The 17,856-nt window shown below is 38.3% G+C and overlaps 2 protein-coding genes and 1 pseudogene across 3 annotated transcripts; 2 read left to right on the top strand and 1 right to left on the bottom strand.

Moving 5' to 3' along the window:
- The first annotated feature begins 222 nt into the window (after nt 1-222).
- LOC147566276 (KH domain-containing protein At4g18375-like) lies at nt 223-6,402 on the top strand. The gene is made up of 8 exons (XM_086652774.1): nt 223-387; nt 1,110-1,826; nt 2,195-2,644; nt 2,833-3,078; nt 3,206-3,415; nt 5,085-5,146; nt 5,283-5,382; nt 5,555-6,402. The coding sequence occupies exons 2-8, from the start codon at nt 1,161-1,163 to the stop codon at nt 6,125-6,127; spliced, it is 2,307 nt and encodes a 768-aa protein (XP_086508900.1). The 5' UTR covers nt 223-387; nt 1,110-1,160; the 3' UTR covers nt 6,128-6,402.
- Nucleotides 6,403-8,067: 1,665 nt separating this feature from the next.
- On the bottom strand, nt 8,068-9,677 carry LOC147566275 (3-ketoacyl-CoA synthase 6 pseudogene; annotated as a pseudogene). Its single transcript, XR_015230420.1, has one exon. The product of XR_015230420.1 is annotated as a 3-ketoacyl-CoA synthase 6 pseudogene (transcript).
- A 4,287-nt stretch (nt 9,678-13,964) lies between these two features.
- Nucleotides 13,965-15,618, top strand: LOC147566274 (uncharacterized). Its single transcript, XM_086652136.1, has 6 exons — nt 13,965-14,024; nt 14,286-14,458; nt 14,543-14,697; nt 14,783-14,901; nt 15,005-15,362; nt 15,448-15,618. Exons 1-6 carry the CDS (start codon nt 13,965-13,967, stop codon nt 15,600-15,602), a joined length of 1,020 nt encoding a protein of 339 aa, XP_086508262.1. The 3' UTR covers nt 15,603-15,618.
- The last annotated feature ends 2,238 nt before the right edge of the window (nt 15,619-17,856 follow it).

Below are 17,856 nucleotides of genomic sequence, written 5' to 3'. Positions count from 1 at the left end.
GCCCAGTAACCTTTTACCTTTTGTGTTTTGGTTGTGGGTGTGTTTCTTTGTATTTAACTTCTTGAGCATTGTATTTCACTACTGTTATCAGTTTATCAATGAAGTTATCTTCCAAAAAAAAAAAAAAAATCCTTTGGTGCCTACAGCATTTATACCGGGCGCTTTTAGTCTCTCCCAAATCCATAGACCGAAGTCAAGAAGCACACAATCCCTCGAAGTCTCGAACCCTAGAGAGAGAAAGAGAGGAAGAAAGAAATAAAGGAGAGAGAGTGAGTGAGAGATATGCAACAACATCTCTAAACCCAACACTATCAAAACCAACACAGAAGGGCTTTTTTTCTCAATTCATGGCTTCTCCCATTAACAAATCTTACCTAATTTCTTCTGGTACGTACGATTTTATTTCTCTTTATTTTCCCTCTTTTCTATTACAATCATCTTCGATTTCGTTTATATGCTTTTTGATGTCTGTTTGATATCGAGATGGTAAGTTCAGATTTTTTTGAAATTAACTATACCTGTAGACAGATATGTCGATTAGAAAAGTTTCACCTCTTGAAATTGAATTTTTTGATCAATGTTCGTAAACCCTAGTTTTGGTTCATAGTGAAGCGGTTAAAGAAGCCCTATCATTAAATCTAGAACCCTTGAAACCTTAATAGCTCAAAGTGGTGGAGTTAAGTGATTTCTGTCAGTTCTCATGTAGAACCCTTGAAACCTTTATTTATCTTACTGCCAAGACATATAAGATTTTAGGGCATCTCTTTCTCTCTCTCTCTCTCTTGTCAGATAATATGCGTGGTTTAAAGTTTAAACCAAAGCTTGGAACTTTTGAGTGTAATTTCGGTGGGTAACTTCAAAATTTTCTTCGAATACAAATTGAACAAAGAGGGTTAAAATTTTCACTCACTCGAAGAAATGTATTTCATTAATTACAGTATCAAGTGAACTTGGGATCTCAGTAACTGCATAACTAATATAATAAACTTTTAAGATAATATATTTGTTCAACATTTTTGTTTGTTCCGATCAGTTTCTGTTTATTTTTCTCATATGCGGGCAATTAATTTTTTTTTTCTGTGATGTTTATTTTCGTTGTTCCATAACAGACTTTTGTCTTGCTTCAACATCGTAAGCCGTACAGTATTTTATATTGCAATATGGTTAGGAACAAGAACAAGTCGGGTTCATTTCGAAAACGTCCTCCTTTCCAACCTGATCGAAGAGGTGGTTTCAAAAGAAGCAAAAGATCAAATTCTGCTTTTGAACAAAATGCACCAATTCCTAGTGGTTCAGAAGAGACCATCTATCGCCTTCTTTGTCCTATAAGAAAGATCGGTAGTGTTATTGGAAAAGGAGGGGGCATAATTAAGGCCCTTAGAGATGAGACTGGTGCGAAGATTAAGGTAGACGAAGCTGTTCCAGGCTCTGACGAGAGAGTAATTAATATCTTTAGCCCGGCAGCAAAAAAGCCTAGGATGCAGGATACAACAGAGGATGCTGAAGATCCTGAGAATGATGACCCCATTGAAAAAGAACTTGAGACCATGGAGCCACATTGTTCTGCTCAGGATGCGCTTTTGAAAGTTCAAAAAAGGATAAATGAGGATGATGATCTATATGGTGGCAAGGAGGAACATGAAGATAACAACGAGGAGGATGTGGTTACTGCACGTCTTCTTGTTCCTAGCAATCAAGTTGGGTGTCTTTTGGGTAAAGGTGGACATATTATTCAAAATTTGAGGAGTAACACTGGTGCAAACATTCGTATTCTCCCTGCAGAGAACCTTCCCACTTGTGCTATGGCGACTGATGAATTAGTGCAGGTAACTTATTTTGGGCACTATTTCTTGTTTGTTATTAATTTTCTAAACGATAAAAAAACACCTTTCTGGTTACCCAATGTTATTTCTCTTCATGTACGTCTCTGCAGTTTGATTAATTGTATAGGTGCCATAATACAAGTGTAACTTAATTTCGGATCCAAGCTATAGTGCTCCTCATAGTTGCCTGAGCAAATATATTTTACTTGACTATGGCTGTTTGCATCATACTTTATATATTACAGAAATACGAAGTCCTTATTTACAGACTTTTTATTTATTTGCAAATAAACACCTGCTAATTGGCTCTCGAGTTCTTTGCATGCTCTTCACTTCCCTTGCAAACTCTAACTTCACATAGCACTTTTCAGATATCCGGAGTTACAGCTGTTGCCATGAGGGCTCTATATGACATTTCAACTATGTTGCATGAGAATCCACGCCCCCCTATGGATTATCCTATGGCTGCTGGTGGGCCAGATTTTTATCCACGAGGTCCTCCCATGTTGCCACAAGGAAACCGTGGGTGGTCTCACCGGCCTGGAGATGTTCCACCGCCAATGCCGTGGGACAGAGGATTTGGAAATGAGCCATCTAGATACGGGCGAGGTGGTTTCAATGGTGCCCCCCCTGCAAATAATGGGAAAACATCAGATGAGTTTTCCATGAAAATTTTGTGCTCAGCTGAGAAAATTGGTGGGGTGATTGGCAAGGGAGGCAGTAATGTAAATCAGCTCCAGCAAGAGACAGGGGCTAGCATTCATGTTGCAGATACAGCACAAGAGGCAGACGAGCGTGTGATTATTGTCTCATCATATGAAGTAAATTTTATACCTCTGTGCTAAGCGAATATCTCATACACTTCTCAAAGTTCAATACCAAACTTGTAATATCTGTCCATCTCGTTAGATATGACATTCGATCAATTTCTTCTGATTTGAATGCTTTCTTCTGAACTCTTGACCACAAAGAGAATTGCTAACTGTTTTCATATCTTAATCATTTCCAGGCTCCTTGGGACCCAAGATCTCAAACTATTGAGGCGATTCTTCTGCTTCAGAGCAAAACAAATGAGATTGGCGAAAAGGGTAACCTTGTTACAAGACTTTTGGTTCCATCAAGTAAGGTTGGGTGCCTACTTGGTCAGGGAGGTCATATAATTAATGAGATGAGGAGGCGAACCAGAGCAGACATACGTATCATCTCCAAGGAAGGAAAGCCCCCCTGTGCGTCAAATGATGAAGAGCTTGTGCAGGTGAAGTTGTTAGCATAATGCATTAATGCCTATAACGCAATTGGCATTGAGATGCACCAGCATTCCTAAATGTAATTTATATGTTAGTTCTCTGATAATTAGTTCCTGATGTGTCTTAATCATATAGATAGCTGGAAACGTAAATGTTGCTAGAGATGCTTTGGCAGAGATTGCATCAAGGCTAAGAGCGAGAAGCCTTGAGGGTGTAAGTGCTGCAGCTGAGCCTCTCCCTCCGAGGCCTTTCAGGGGATATGGTCCTCCTGAGAGCTTCTATGAAAGAGGAGTACCTCCATCTGGCATGCGTGGAGCTGGGAGTTCCAGTGCATATGATATGCAGGTATGTTATTTATTTCTTGCTATGTTGAGTGGAGATGCATGCTTTCCGAATGCTTTATTTCATTTTTGATGCCCCCTTTTTCTTATTTCCCCAAATCACCCACCTTAAATAAGTGTATCCTACATACGTATTAGATATATTTATGTACTACATATAACCGCGCCCTGTAGGTGTGGGCGATACTGTCTAACATTTAAGTCATGTAAGCATGCATGGCAATGCATTTCTTGAGAATTGTGAGATGAATTCCATCATTTCATGTCAAAAAATACCCAGGTTGTGTTTGTTTGTTTGTCTGAATCTGAATCGTCTAAATCTTAATTATCTGAATCTGGAATTGGTTGAATCGTTTTATAAGTTAGACTGCTTGTTTTCCAATTGAGATTGTTGTATTTGTTGTCTGATATTTTATTTTGACACTTATACCCTTACTTGTGAGTGAATGACCTCTTTCGATCCCTCTCTTCCCTTCTCCTTTCTCTCTTTCCTATCCTGCGCTCCCTCCTCCGCTGTTCTCTCTCTCTCTCTTGTTCGATCATAGAACTCTCGCCAGATCCTGTGAGGGTTGAACAAGCCGAGGAAACCCTCGCCAGATCTGGCGAAGGTTGAACAAGCCGAGGAAACCCTCGCCAGATCTGGCGAGGGTTGAATAAGCCGAACGAGCGTAGGAAACCCTCTCTATAGCTGGCGAGGGTCAAACAAACAGTTTTGGATTTACAGAGATGATCAGAGAAAGGACTACTGGGGTCGCTTGTCAGAGAGTCTTTTGATGAGCCGAAGTAATTCAGGATTTTCTTAGATAGCACAAGTGGGAACCATGACTAATAGTCTTAAAAGATATCGATGAGGATGATTTGGTTTGTGGCATCAGAAGAAGATGAGGTAATAGGAGTGCTGTTATGATTGTTGTTGTTGGGGATTTTGTTGAACTTATCCCTGAATGGGGAGAGAAGAAATTGCTAATTTCTTTTTTATCTGTTTTTTTCTTCTAAGTTCATCATCCACATCATTACCATCTTTTCTTTGATTCATCACCCCTTTGTTCAGATCTTTCCTAAAGAAGAGAGAGAGAGAGATTGTGATGGTGCTGGTCCCCGGTGTGGTCGGTTGTGGTCGGTTGTGGTGAAGTGACAAAGATAAAGATGTAGATAGTGAAGCGCTTTTCTAGATTTCACGGGCATACGATTCCCATTTGCGGCTTCCATTTTGGACTTGTTTTAAAGTCTAAGTGACCCTTTGATCAGCCCTTTCAGCAATTTTGCGCATTCAGCCACCACTTCAGATTTTGTTAAAGAAAAAACAAGAATCAGAATTCTCAATTGAGGTTTAATTCAGATTTCACATCTGAAAACTAAAAATTAAAAACACTAAGGCAACCACGCAATGAGAAGCAACCTTTTATGAAATTTCATGAAAAAAATAAACAGTGAGTAGCAGAAAAATACTTCTAACTAGTTGCTGTACTGCTTGTTAGAAAATTTTCAGAACTGAGCCCCAAAAATCAATTTGTTGTTGATCCCTTGAATCGTATGCCTTGAATAGTGAAGAACTGAATGGTTCATGCAAAACACATGCATGTTAAATTACGAACAATTACAGAGCAATTCTTAAAATATGAGTCCTTTTTTTTTTCCTTATGTTCAATTGCTAATATGGTTCTTCCTTGAAGGGTGGTGTACCAGAGTATGAACCTCCTAGTTATCCAGTTCGGCCACCACCAGCTACTCCTGGGTATTGTCACTGACACCCTCCAAGTTGTTCTATTTTAAGCATCAGTTCTTTGATTATCTTGCTTAATCAGAAGCAAACAAAATCATTCTTTATTTTGGCTATGGGCCTCTGACGGCTAATATTTTTTGTTATCCAGTTATCAAACAATTGACCATTGTATGGAGATAACAATTCCAAATGGTGCAGTTGGTCCTGTTCTTGCAGCAGGTGGAAGCAACATTGCTAATATAGGCCAGGTATTATTTCTAATTTGTGCTGAAGGGCTGAACCATTAGTTGTTTAGTATCTCCATGAACACGTTCGATATTCCATTATAAGTTGTATTAAATAGAAACTCTATCGATCACAAAGGCCCTGTATGACTGTGTCTATGAATTTTGACTCGTCTTGTATGTTTCTGAATTTCAGATGTCTGGAGCTAAAGTAAAATTGAACAATCCTACGAATGGTTCAGAGTGCACTGTTGAGATCCGTGGGTCTTCTGAGCAAATGAATGCGGCACAGAGTCTTCTCCAAGCTTACATATCTTCTGTCGTAAATAACTTCAATTCGCACCAACAACAACCCCCTCAGCAAGCCCCTTACCAGCAAGCTCCAGCCCCTTACCAACATGCTCCAGCCCCTTACCAACAAACCCCTCAGCAAGCACCGTACCAGCAAGGCGCGTATCAACAAGCTCCTCAGGAGACACCTTACGGACAAGGTGCAGAGCAAGCCCTCTACGAGCAAGGAGCACAACAAACCCCTTATGATTACGGGTCTCAACAACCCCATTATGAACATGCCACTCAGCAAGCCACTTACCAACAAGTGTCGCAGCAAGCTTCTTACCAGCAAGCCCCTTACCAGCAAGGCCTACAACAAAGCCCTCTACAAGGCTCTGAACAAGGGTTAGCACAACAAGGCGTTCAAGAAGGAAGCCTTTACCAACCAGTTGCCGAGCAGCAAGGTTTGTATCAGCAAGCTCCTTACCAATACTAAGTCTGTTAGGCATTTTTGTAACATATAATATCCTCGATCTTCAGGGGCTATTATGGGTGTTTGCTCTCTAGGGTTAAATTATGAACGACTAAGATGCATGTCTTAAAGTGTTTATGGAATGGGACTAGCTAATTGGCATTCACCCATACAAACATTTTAGAGTTTTCTTTATTTGAATTTCATTCTAGATAGACGACTTTATGATAAACAGGAATTATGTTGGTCTTTGAAGAACAATTGTTGTTTTTGTACTTGGAAGAGCTGAGCTTTTTAAAGTTTCCTCTAGATTTCCAGTTACACCTTTCTTGCAGGAGATCACAGAAGTTACGGTTGGAACGAAAATGGAATGATGGCATCCGAACCTAAATAAATCTTTCTTCTTTGAATTTTTCTTTGCGCTTCTCGCTCTTACATTTTTTTTTATGTTGAACAAGTATTAGTTTCGTTGTGAAAAGGTTTCAGAAGTTTCTATCATTAACAAGGAAGATATCCTCTACTGAGAAACCTCCATTCGTTTTTTCCCCTCTCGGCACGCTTAGTTTTCTAACTTGATGTATTATCTTGTTAGAGAACAATCTTGTCTCTTTATGTTGAAACTCTTTGCTTGTCTATTACAAAACTGGGTAGAGAATCAGACTACAGCTTTAAGGTTTTGACTACTCTATAAATATCTTTTAAGAGCAAACTCCAAGAGAGGCTTCAAATGTAGGGCTGCCATCTCATTAAAAGAGAGCAAACCCAAAAGGCTTCACAAATGTAGGGCTACCATCTCATTTCGGAAGCTTGTTGGGTGCCGAACTCCAAGAGGCTCCTAAAAGAGGGGTTCTAACCCAAATTTAATGTGTAAATTTAATTTGTTGTGTGTCAAATTTTCACTATGAAATTTTTGGTTTCAAATTTGTTGCTCCTAAAAGAGGGGTTCTAACCCAAATTTAATGTGTAAATTTAATTTGTTGTGTGTCAAATTTTCACTATGAAATTTTTGGTTTCAAATTTGTTTGGTTTTTCATTGTAAGATTGCCTCGGACAACTCATTAAGATAAGAAAAATGTGTCAGAAAAACTAAAGAAAAGTTGTTCATTTCATTCATTGTATTCTAAACTTCTAGTAAGGTCTTGGAAATGTTTAAGTTCTCTAATGAATTTTAAGAAGTTCGGCCAAGGGAAACGATAATTTGGAGGCATGAGACTTAGAAATCAACCCAATAGACAATAGAAAGGGGGGAATAATGGACGCGTGGGGTATAACAAATGGTATAAGAGTTAAGAACAACTTGTTGCGGAGGATAGGGGATTGTGATAGTCCCGCATGGCTTACAAGACTGTTCAGAGCCTTAACTACTGGTGTACGCTCATAAGTGCAGTGGCTTCCAACTTTTAGAATAAAGTCTGACACCAGGACTGCTACTTATTTTAGCGGGTAGCACAAATCATGTGTTCTCCAATGTTGAGGCATCCTAGTGTGGAGTAGAACCTCACATCACGGCCAGTGGTGACTCACTGAGGATAAAGTTGTGCATGTGGGGTTCTATGATGTCACTATGTACTCTGATAGGTAAGACGAATTGTATGTCTTTGCCAATGTCAAGGTCTTTTGAGTGGGCTCGCAATCCATAAAAAAAACCTTACCGTGAAGGTGGGTCTAGGTATCTAAAACGGGGACAATATCAGTAACTACTGAAGTTTGGGACTTCACAAATGGTATTAGAGCAGAGGACGGCTCGTCGCCCAGAGTGAGAGACTGTGATAGTTCCACATCGCTCGTGAGAGAGTGTAGGATCTGGACCGTAGGTATAAGCTTTTAGTGTTAGAAGCAGAAACAATATTGGTATCTGCTATAGTCACAAGTGAGGCTAGAGTTTTGTACTGGAGATGTTCAGACTTCTTGACATCACTTCCAGTTAATTTTAATATTTTAAAATTGTAAAAGCAAGACCTCCATTAATAAACATATGGATTAGCTTAGAAACTCATCACATAATTATACAATGGACTTAGTTTACCATTGCTTTAGAAGTAGACTGATCCACCCAAATTCATATTTGGATTAGATAAGAGAAATATAGCTAAAATTTAACAATGTCAGGAATTTCAACAGGATACCTATCAATACAATCAAACCATGGACTATCACTATCTTTTTCAATAGCCTTATTACATCTCCAAACTGCACTATTACATTTAAACCCACTTCCGAATGCAATTTGCCAAACCCTATCACCTTTCTTCATCCTTCCTTTAGCTTCAATATAACCAAGTTCATACCATAAAGAAGATGAAGATGTATTACCAAAACGATGAAGCGTCATCCTTGAAGCTTCGACATGTTGTTCTGATAACTCAAGTTTCTTCTGTAACTCGTTTATAACAGCTTTTCCACCTGCATGGATACAAAAATGCTCGAATGCTTTCTTAAAATTAGGTATATAAGGTCCCCTTTTAGGGTTTAAGACTCTTTGAATGACAAGGGTGTACAAAAAGAGAAGTTTTTCAGATGCAGGAAGAACAAGAGGTCCTATAGTTGTTAAATTTGATCTTAGAGCTTCACTAGCTATTGTCCTCAAATTTTTCGAAAGTGAAACACCTTTGATGCCTTGGGGATCTTCTTCTTCATAAACACATTTATATGCTATATCATCTGATCCTTTATGGGTTCTAACAACATGAAGTAAATTATACTTCGAACGTGATTTTTCGATTCCACGGTTTGATAGAAGTATAGCTGCACCACCCATTCTAAATAAACAGTTCGGTAAAAGCATAGATCTCTGTTTTCCACTGTAATAACTAGGAGTTATTACCTCTAAAGTTATGACTAAAGCATAAGAATTTTGATGGACTAGTAATAAATTTCGAGCTAAATCGATCGATATTAGACCAGCACTACAACCCATACCAGATAGATTAAAACTCTTTATATTACTCCTCATTTTGTACTTGTTTACTACCATAGCAGACATCGACGGGGTTGGCGAAAACATACCACAATTTAAAACCAATATATCAATGTCTTTTGGATGAATACCTGTCTTTTTAATAAGCAAATCCGTGACCGAAAAAATAATTGATTGAGCTTCAAGTATTGAATCTTCCATAGATGGTTTAGGTGGGATATAACGATTTGCAGGTGGTAAACAAGTTTCTTCACCAAGACCTGATCTTTCAAGAATTCTCATTTGGAAATGAACACTTTGTGGATCAGAGATATTGTTGAGTCTTGAGTGTTCCATGAATGTCGAGTAAGGAACTCTAAATGTAACAGATGGTCTATAAAGAGTATAATCAACAAGGTAGATTGATCTTGGTTTGGATATAAAATACAGAGTTGTGATTGTAGTTATGAGGAGTAAAGAAGAAAGAATTTGAACATGACTTAGGTTTAGTAATTCTTCTTGGACCAAAGGAATTAGTTTCATGAAAGATGTAGCCATTATGGGTATGAGGAGAAATGTGAGAAAGTTGTTTATAAGGAACTGAAAACCTAGTTTCACATATTTGAGATGAACAGAATTGGAGGTATCAGGCATTTTTTGTTGTTATTTTTGATTGATGGTAGTATAAACTTATAATGAAGTCTTTGATATAAGGATCTCCTAAACATGAGAAGTGTGATATCAACCACTTAACAACCAACCAATATAAAACCAAAAAGGAGTGATCTTGGGGAACAAAAATAACTTTAAATTAGAGACAAATAGCGACCTAAAACACCCAAGATGCCTGGCCGTTAAAAATACAAAACGCTGAGTCCTAACCGACGACTTCAGTTGACCCTAACATCAGGGTCGACTGAAGTCTGCCCAACATGACCGTTGGGGACTCCCAACGGTCATGCTGGGCTTCATCTTGGCCGTTGGATTTGAGTCCAACGCTCCAATTTTCTTTTTAAATTTTTTTAAAATATAAATTATCTTAATTAAAAAAAAAAAATTAAATACTCAAACACTAATAATACAAATACATTAACAATCCAACTTTTGCATTAATAATCCAACATACACTACTAACAATCCAACGACCAAATCTCTTCATTGTCATCGTTAGATCTCGTATTTCACAAGTGTTCAACAAGATCTGCCTTCAACCGAGTATGAATTTCCTGGCTTCTAACTTGACCAATACGTTCAAGCACTTCGTCCAGTAAATTTTCTCCACGACGTATCTGAACCATTTCACATCCCTCAACATTGGTTGAAGCATTTGGTCCCTCGTCTTCAATAATCATGTTATGCATTATGATACATGCCTTCATAATATCACTCATGGTATTTGCATCCCACCAACGTGACGGTCCCCGAATAATTCCCCAACGTGCTTGCAGTACACCAAAAACTCGTTCAACGTCTTTTCGGACCGAATCTTGTCTTTTGACAAAGTATGCTTCTTTCGGGCGATATGGATTAGAAATAGTTTTAACTAAAGTACCCCATTGAGGGTATATCCGATCAGCGAGATAGTAACTCATATCATGCTGTGTGCCATTAACTACATAAATAACCGGGGGATTCTCACCCATTAACAATTTATCAAAAACTGGTGAACGTTCAAGAACATTAATGTCATTGCAGAATCCAGACATCACAAAAATGCACGCCATATATGGAGATCTGACGATGCAACTGCTTCTAAGATGATAGTTGGGGTTTTGACATGGCCAGTGTAGGTTCCGTGCCATGAGACAAGGCATTTATTCCACTACCAATGCATACAATCAATATTCCTAGCATTCCAGGAAATCCTTGTGATTCACCAAGTGCTAGGAGTCTAGATATGTTTGACTCATTCGGATCCCTCAAGTATTTAGGACCGAAGACATGGATAACTCCTATTACAAATTCTTTTAAAGAGTCAATGACTGTAGACTTACCAATCAGACGATATTCGTCCTGTGAATCGGTAGGACCTCCATATGCAAGCATCCTCATTACAAATGTAATTTTTTGATGAGGTGTCAATCCCTTTTGGCCCATTGCATCAATTCTTTCGGTAAATTTGGGATTGTATTCCCCAACCGCATTGAGAATGCGCATAAATAAATGAGTTAATTCTTATTTGCCCCCCCACTTTGTGACCAACTTCCTTTATGACTCCTATTTTTCACAAATTCAAATATGTCCCTCTTTTTTTAGTGTAGATGTCATAAGTACCCTTCTTATATATATTTTTTCAAAATAAAGTTAATTATAACACATGAAATTCCACCTCACTTCCACCTCACATCTCTCTCTCCACCTCACCTCTCTCTTCAACTCACATCTCTCTCTCTCCCCAACTCATCCTTGTCTTTTCCGGCGAATGCCGCTGGCTGAAAATTTTTCCGGCCGACGACCTAAACATAAAAAAAAAACTCTCATCAACAATGTAAAAATATATCATAACAAGTTTTTGTACTTAAATACCATAAAATATATTAAAACTTGAAAATAGTAAAACTAGAAAGTATATATTGTAGCAAACAATTAAAAACTAGACAGAGAATTGGTACATGTAGCAGGCTAGCGACAGTAAAAGTAGAAGAAGAGATAGAAGATGGTACATGTAGCAGGATAGCAACAATAAAAGCAGAAGAAGTCAGAGACTCAAAATTGTAGAGAGAGAAACCCTTGCCAAAAAGTAGAAGAGATAGAAGATGACTAAAGAAGTAGAGAGGGTCTGGCTTGTAGCAGCAAGCAATCAACCAACAAGAAAAGTAGGAGAAGACGACTAAAAATAATGCCTTTTTCTGAACGAAAAAACGTACGCCTCGAGGCGCCTCGGGACCGCCTTGCCTCGATGCGCGCCTCGAGGCGTACGATACGGCTGTTTTTTAAAACCTTGCTTCCAAATGCCATCATATGACATCTAAGTTCAAACAAGTAAGGTTTCATTTCAAATTTTCAGCAAGCTCATCATGTCAATCTTTTCTCTTCCAATGATTTTTAGTTAGGAGGTGATTAACCACATATAAGTTATTCTACGGATTAGATTCGGTACTTTCACATTTACTTGTTAAAGTACCACTGTCATGGTTTATGGTGTAAGTCAAACCAATGTTTGAAAATGCGATTGAAGCGGGCGCATCGAGGCGCGCTTCGCTTCGATGCGTAACCCCACCGTATTGAGTTGTACGCTTTTTACAGCAAAATCAACTCGTGTGCTTTCTTAACCCGAAGCGTATGAGTCGGGGCTGTACGCATCAAAGCGTACAAAGCGTACAAAGCGTACGCTTCACCCCATTGGTGTGTATTTAGAAATTTTGGGATAAAATAGAGGGATTGTTAGGGTTTTTTTTCCTTCGTTCTCTCTCTCTCTACGAACTGGAAGTACTCAAGCAGCAACCAAAACAAGTAAACAACAGGTATGTCTCGATTTTCTTCTCTCTTTCTCTAGATTTTCTTTTCTTTCTCTTTAGGTTTTCTCTCTTTCTCTCGATTTTCTTCTCTCTCTCTAGGTTTTCCTTCTTTCTCTCGATTTTCTTCTCTCTCTAGGTTTTCTTCTCTCTCTCTCTAGGTTTTCATAAATCATACTCATTCAGTCATTCTCTCGATTTCTTCCTAGGTTTTCATAGTAATACTAATATTATTATGTTTATGAAGAAATACTAAATATGTGTTAGACTAACTAATACTAAATAGGTTTTCATTAGTAGTTATAAGTTTCTTCTCTCTTTCTCTCGATTTTCTTACTGACTTACTGTTATACTTATACACTCTTATAGTGTATGTGTAATGTGGTAGTAAATAGTAATAGTTGTTCGATATGTGTTAATTGTGTTAGTAATAGTTGTTTGATACTTTGATTTGTATATTGTTGTTTGATTTGTATATTGTTGTTTGATTTGTTATGTAGGGCGTTAGAATGGGTAGGTCGAAGACTTCAAAGAGTATTGATACTGGTCGTAAGTATGGAATTCGAATTGAAGGACCGAGTGTTAATGGTAAAGCTTACACTTATTTTAAATGTAAGTTTTGTGCGAAGAAGATAACGAGAAGAGTGACAAGATTGAAGAATCACCTTGCCGGTAACCATCAAGATAGTCAACCATGTGATCAGGTACCTCCCGAGGTAAAAGAAGAAATCAAACTACATATGGCTAAAGGGGTTAGGCAAAAGCATACCGATCAAGAGAACTTTCTATAGCCACTGATGGAGCTTATTACAGAGATGCACGGGAAGATCAAGGTTCAAATCATACTTCTACTACTACTAGTAGTAGACCCAGAGCATCTAGTCGTGGGGTTAGAGGTTCGATTGATCCATATGTCGTTTCAGTTGATGATTTCGTGGAAGATGGGGGTGAACCACGGGTAATTCCACCGTCAAATATGAAGGAAAAGATGAACCAAGTGTGCATGGATATTGGTCGATTCTTCTATGAGAATGGAATACCTTTCAATGTAGCAAATAGCCCCTCTTTTGCTAATATGCTAAATTCAGTTAGTGATTTTGGGGGTGGGTTTCAAAGGCCGTCAAGTTATGAGTTGAGTACTTGGATACTCAAAGAAGAGGTTAAAACTACGACCAATATGGTTGCCGAGATTAAGAAGACGTGGCCAACTATCGGTGTTACCATAATGTCTGATGGTTGGACAGACATTAGGAGTAGGCAATTGCTTAATTTTTTGGTTAATTCTCTAGAAGGAACTGTCTTCTTGAGAAGCGTTGATGCATCTAATGTAGTTAAAGATGCTGATATGATAATGAAGCTTTTAGACGAGATTGTTGAGGAGGTGGGAGAAGAAAATGTTGTCCAAGTCGTAACTGACAATGCAGCTGCTTATAAAAAGGCGGGAGAGAAACTAATGTAGAAGAGGAAGTGTTTGTATTAGACTCCATGTGCTGCCCATTGTATTGACTTGATGCTTGAGAAGATCTACAAATTACCTCAACTTGCAAATGCTTATCGAAAAGCGAAACAGGTGAGTAATTTCATATATAATCATGGTTGGGTGCTCGCTTTGATGAGGGATTTCACAAAGAGAGAGTTGATTCGGCCGGCTGCAACACGATTTGCTACGGCAAATCTAACTCTACAAAGTATGTTACAAAGCAAACGGGGTTTAGAGGCTATGTTTAGTTCCAAATAGTGGAACACTAGCTCATGGGCAAAGAAAGATGATGAGAAAGCTATAAAGAAAATAATTTTGAGAGATAACAATTTTTGGCAAAGTTTAGTGTAGTCGTTGAAAGCTACAAAACCTTTAGTTGGTGTTCTCAGACTTGTTGATTCAGAAGATAAGCCTTTTATGGGATTTTTATATGGAGCAATGGACAAGGCTAAGGAAGAAATTGCAACAAATTTTGGCAATGATCTCTCGAAGTACAAAGAAATATGGGATATTATAGATGAAAAGTGGGACTTCTAAATGCATCGAGATCTTCATGCTGCAACATATTTCTTAGACCCTCAATTTCGATATGAGCCTAATTTCTCGAGACATTTAGAAGTCTCAAACGGACTTTATAATTGTATGGGCAAACTAATTCCAAATAAAGATGATAGAAGTGAGGCTCATGTAGAACTTGACAAATATGTAGCAAGAGAAGGATTATTTGGTCGTCCAGAGGCAACTAGGCTGAGGAGAACACCTGGTAATGTCCATATCTTATATTGCTTGTCTTTACACTTCATCGTAGTTTATGTTTATTAAACTACTTCATAATTGTCTTTTGGTAGCACGTTGGTGGGCAGCTTATGGCGTGGAGACACCTATATTGATGAAGTTTGCCGTTAGAATATTAAGTTTGACAAGTACCTCGTCCGCGTGCGAAAGAAATTGGTCAACCTTTAATCAGGTAAAATGCCATATAATACTTAAGTTAAGCTAAATTCAAGTTACTAGACATTCACAAGAATCGTATAATTAATAATTGGCATGGGATTCAATGGAATTTGTAGATTCATACAAAGAAGAAAAACAGATTGGGTACAACAAAGTTAAATGCTTTAGCTTTCGTCATGTACAACAAGAGACTAAGGGCCAAACAATTAAGAAAGAGGAATCGAAAAGAAGAAGATGTGTTAGTTGTTGATGAGATAGATTGTGAGGATGAATGGCTTGTCCATGAAAATGAGGATACTAGTATTATTACTAGTAATTGGGAGAAAAATCTTGATGAGTTGGATATCAATAATCTTCAAAAGGCGATTGGAGAATCCTCTGAAGAAATGCCACAAGTAGTAGAGAAAAGAAAGGAACCCAGCCAACCCATTAGAAAGAAGGGAGGATCGAGTAAAAAGGGAAGAAAAGATGGAGGTAATTATATAACTTAGTAATAGTATCTCAGTTGTTATTATTGAGTTTTTTATTTTGAGTTCATGTTTTTTATTCTTTGAAATAGGAAAAAAGAACGGAAAAGCACCCATGGAGTTGGTAGATGAGGAAGAACATGAGTGGGGAGATTTCTTGTCTGATGAAGAAAATGATCAAGTTGTTAAAAGCAACGAAGATGGTGATGGAACTAGTGATGACGAAGATGAAAACATCCTTGGATGATGGTCTCGTTAGGAGATGATGCACTACATTGAATTTTGAAAAGAAAAACTCTTTTGTTTTTGTTTGAGATGTTGGACAACATGACTTTATTTTCGTTTTTTGGTTTGCTTAAGTGGTATGAGCTACGAGTTTATGACGATGAAACTCTTGTTTTTTGTTTATGAAGCCCTTGCGACTTTATAATGGTAAATTGGTAGTAAAATTATGTCATGTTATGTTTTTACACTCTTTGAAGTTACTTTTCTATACATATATAAAACTACGTATTTTACGCATCAAGGCATACGCTTCGATGCACCGCTTCGCTTTTTGAGAGTCCACCGCTTCGAGGCTTAAAAACGTATTTTCGAACATTGAGTCAAACCTCGAGTCATTTGTTGTAATTTGCATGATTAGATTATGTCAAACCACTGTCGTGATTTATGTTTGATTATTTCACAGTTCAGGTATCATGTATAGATATTTGAAAACCAAAAGGGTTTTACTCCAGACAAATGGACATGTAACATTAATAGATTTTCATCTATCATGTTTAACCTCTTGCAAACTACAGGTATTTCAATGTCATTTTCGGCTAAGTTGCAATCGCAATTTTGAACGACATACTCATACTAATTTACTAAACTAAATACTATGGTTTACTATTTGCAGCTAATCTTCAACATGTATTCGATTTGAAGTTTTTCACTTGGCTATTCGAAGAGAATTGGATTGGTTCTCTTACAGTTCAATCCCAGGTGAAAAGGAAAGCGCACTACTGCTTGCAGCTAATCTTCAAGTCCGTTCAGGGTTGCTGTTAATGTCATCATTACCTCAGTCATTTCGTTCTCAATTTGAGTAAGGTGGTAGTCTCCATCATTTTGTTACCTGACCTGCTGCGTTCTTTGTATGTTGATATCTCCTGTTAGGAGTTGGCTCAATTATACCAATCTTTCAGCCCATGACTTATTTTTACCGGCAATAGTATTACTACTTGCAGATGCTTCAAGTCCAACAATGAAGAACGATACTTGCAGCTGATCTTCTATGTTATTTGCCTTATACTGGAACCTTTAGATTTTGTAGCATTGCATATCTAATGCTCTTTCTAGATTTATATCATCAATGTAAACATGAGGATGTTTTTTTATATAATAGAAATTTGTTTGTTAATATTGTACTCAGCTTGTTATATGCAATGGATTTTTTGCTCAGTGTCATTAAAACATTGCTTGAACATTAGCTTTAGAATATTTGCGACGTAGAATCCTGAATCCAGTGCACGTTTAATGGGCATTGATGTGACACGAAAATGTCACATTTGGAGCGCCTAACTTAGACTAATTAGTCCTTTTCGAGTGTTATCAATAATATTTTATGTGTGTTTTCTTGTTAGGTATCATTTTTGGAGATAAACATGTAAATCGGAATAAAGGGAACGAATTGTCACTATCATTTCATGTGCCCAAAATGAGAGAAAAAGATTTCAAGCAAATCAAATGACAAGTGGAGTCAATGACGAGTCCGACGGTGAAAACGGAAGTCAATCCGGAGTTCGAACGGGAAAGTTATGGAAGAAAGAAGTCCGAGTGTATTTTAGTCCTTCGTGAGAATTTGAAGATGTAGAGATAAGGATGGAGGCACCCTCTTGGTTTCTGGATCAAAGCCCAAGAGTCTAAAGAAGAATGACAAGGAAGATTTTATGAGCACCCTTTCTTTATGGATCCAAGTCAACAAAGTCTAAATGAGTTGACTAAGTCAAGGGACCCTAGGGTTTTAGTAGTCTAATCTACTATTCATCATCTTCTACCTTGGAAAGAAGGCAAGAGGAACGCTAAAAAGAGAGAGAAGGAGGCTACAACTTAGGATTTTAGGGTTCTTGAGTTTGAAGGGTTTGGTTGGGTTGAGAGCTAGAAAGAGAGAAGGAAGAAGGAGGAGGGCCGGCTCGGGACTGCTGCAACACAAGGGGACAATAGCAGTAGCAAGTACCGGCTCGGGCCAAAGGAGATCGGGACGGACATCAGCAGCTCCGGCGCGAACAACACGAGTTTGGCCGGACTTGAAGCTGCTCGGGATAGCTCACATAGCACGGGTTGTAGCTCCTCATGCACGGGACGCACTCTGCCGGCACGCGACAACTCGGCACAAGCTAGGGACGGCCGCAACAGTAGCTTACTTGGCCGAAATCTCCATGTGTTTTGGCCGAACCATAGCTTCTTTGACCGGAACTTTCCAGGGTTGCCGGCCACTTTTTTGGCCGGAAACTTTAGGGATT

Source organism: Eschscholzia californica, unplaced genomic scaffold (assembly GCF_041429995.1).
Source record: "Eschscholzia californica isolate CP2 unplaced genomic scaffold, dmEscCali1.0.p SCAF_1, whole genome shotgun sequence".
NCBI classification, from domain to species: Eukaryota; Viridiplantae; Streptophyta; class Magnoliopsida; order Ranunculales; family Papaveraceae; genus Eschscholzia; species Eschscholzia californica.
The sequence above is the reverse complement of the archived record's forward strand: the minus strand, read 5'-3'. Positions and strand labels throughout refer to the sequence as shown.

Excerpts from the sequence above, each read along its gene's own strand:
- LOC147566276 (XM_086652774.1), top strand. The coding sequence starts at position 1,161 with ATGGTTAGGAACAAGAACAAGTCGGGTTCATTTCGAAAACGTCCTCCT. Across the intron at positions 3,079-3,205 it reads ATGATGAAGAGCTTGTGCAG|ATAGCTGGAAACGTAAATGT; the intron begins GTGAAGTTGTTA and ends TTAATCATATAG. Across the intron at positions 3,416-5,084 it reads CCAGTGCATATGATATGCAG|GGTGGTGTACCAGAGTATGA; the intron begins GTATGTTATTTA and ends TCTTCCTTGAAG.
- LOC147566274 (XM_086652136.1), top strand. The coding sequence starts at position 13,965 with ATGCTTGAGAAGATCTACAAATTACCTCAACTTGCAAATGCTTATCGA. Across the intron at positions 14,459-14,542 it reads TGGGATATTATAGATGAAAA|ACATTTAGAAGTCTCAAACG; the intron begins GTGGGACTTCTA and ends TAATTTCTCGAG. Across the intron at positions 14,902-15,004 it reads ATTGGTCAACCTTTAATCAG|ATTCATACAAAGAAGAAAAA; the intron begins GTAAAATGCCAT and ends TGGAATTTGTAG.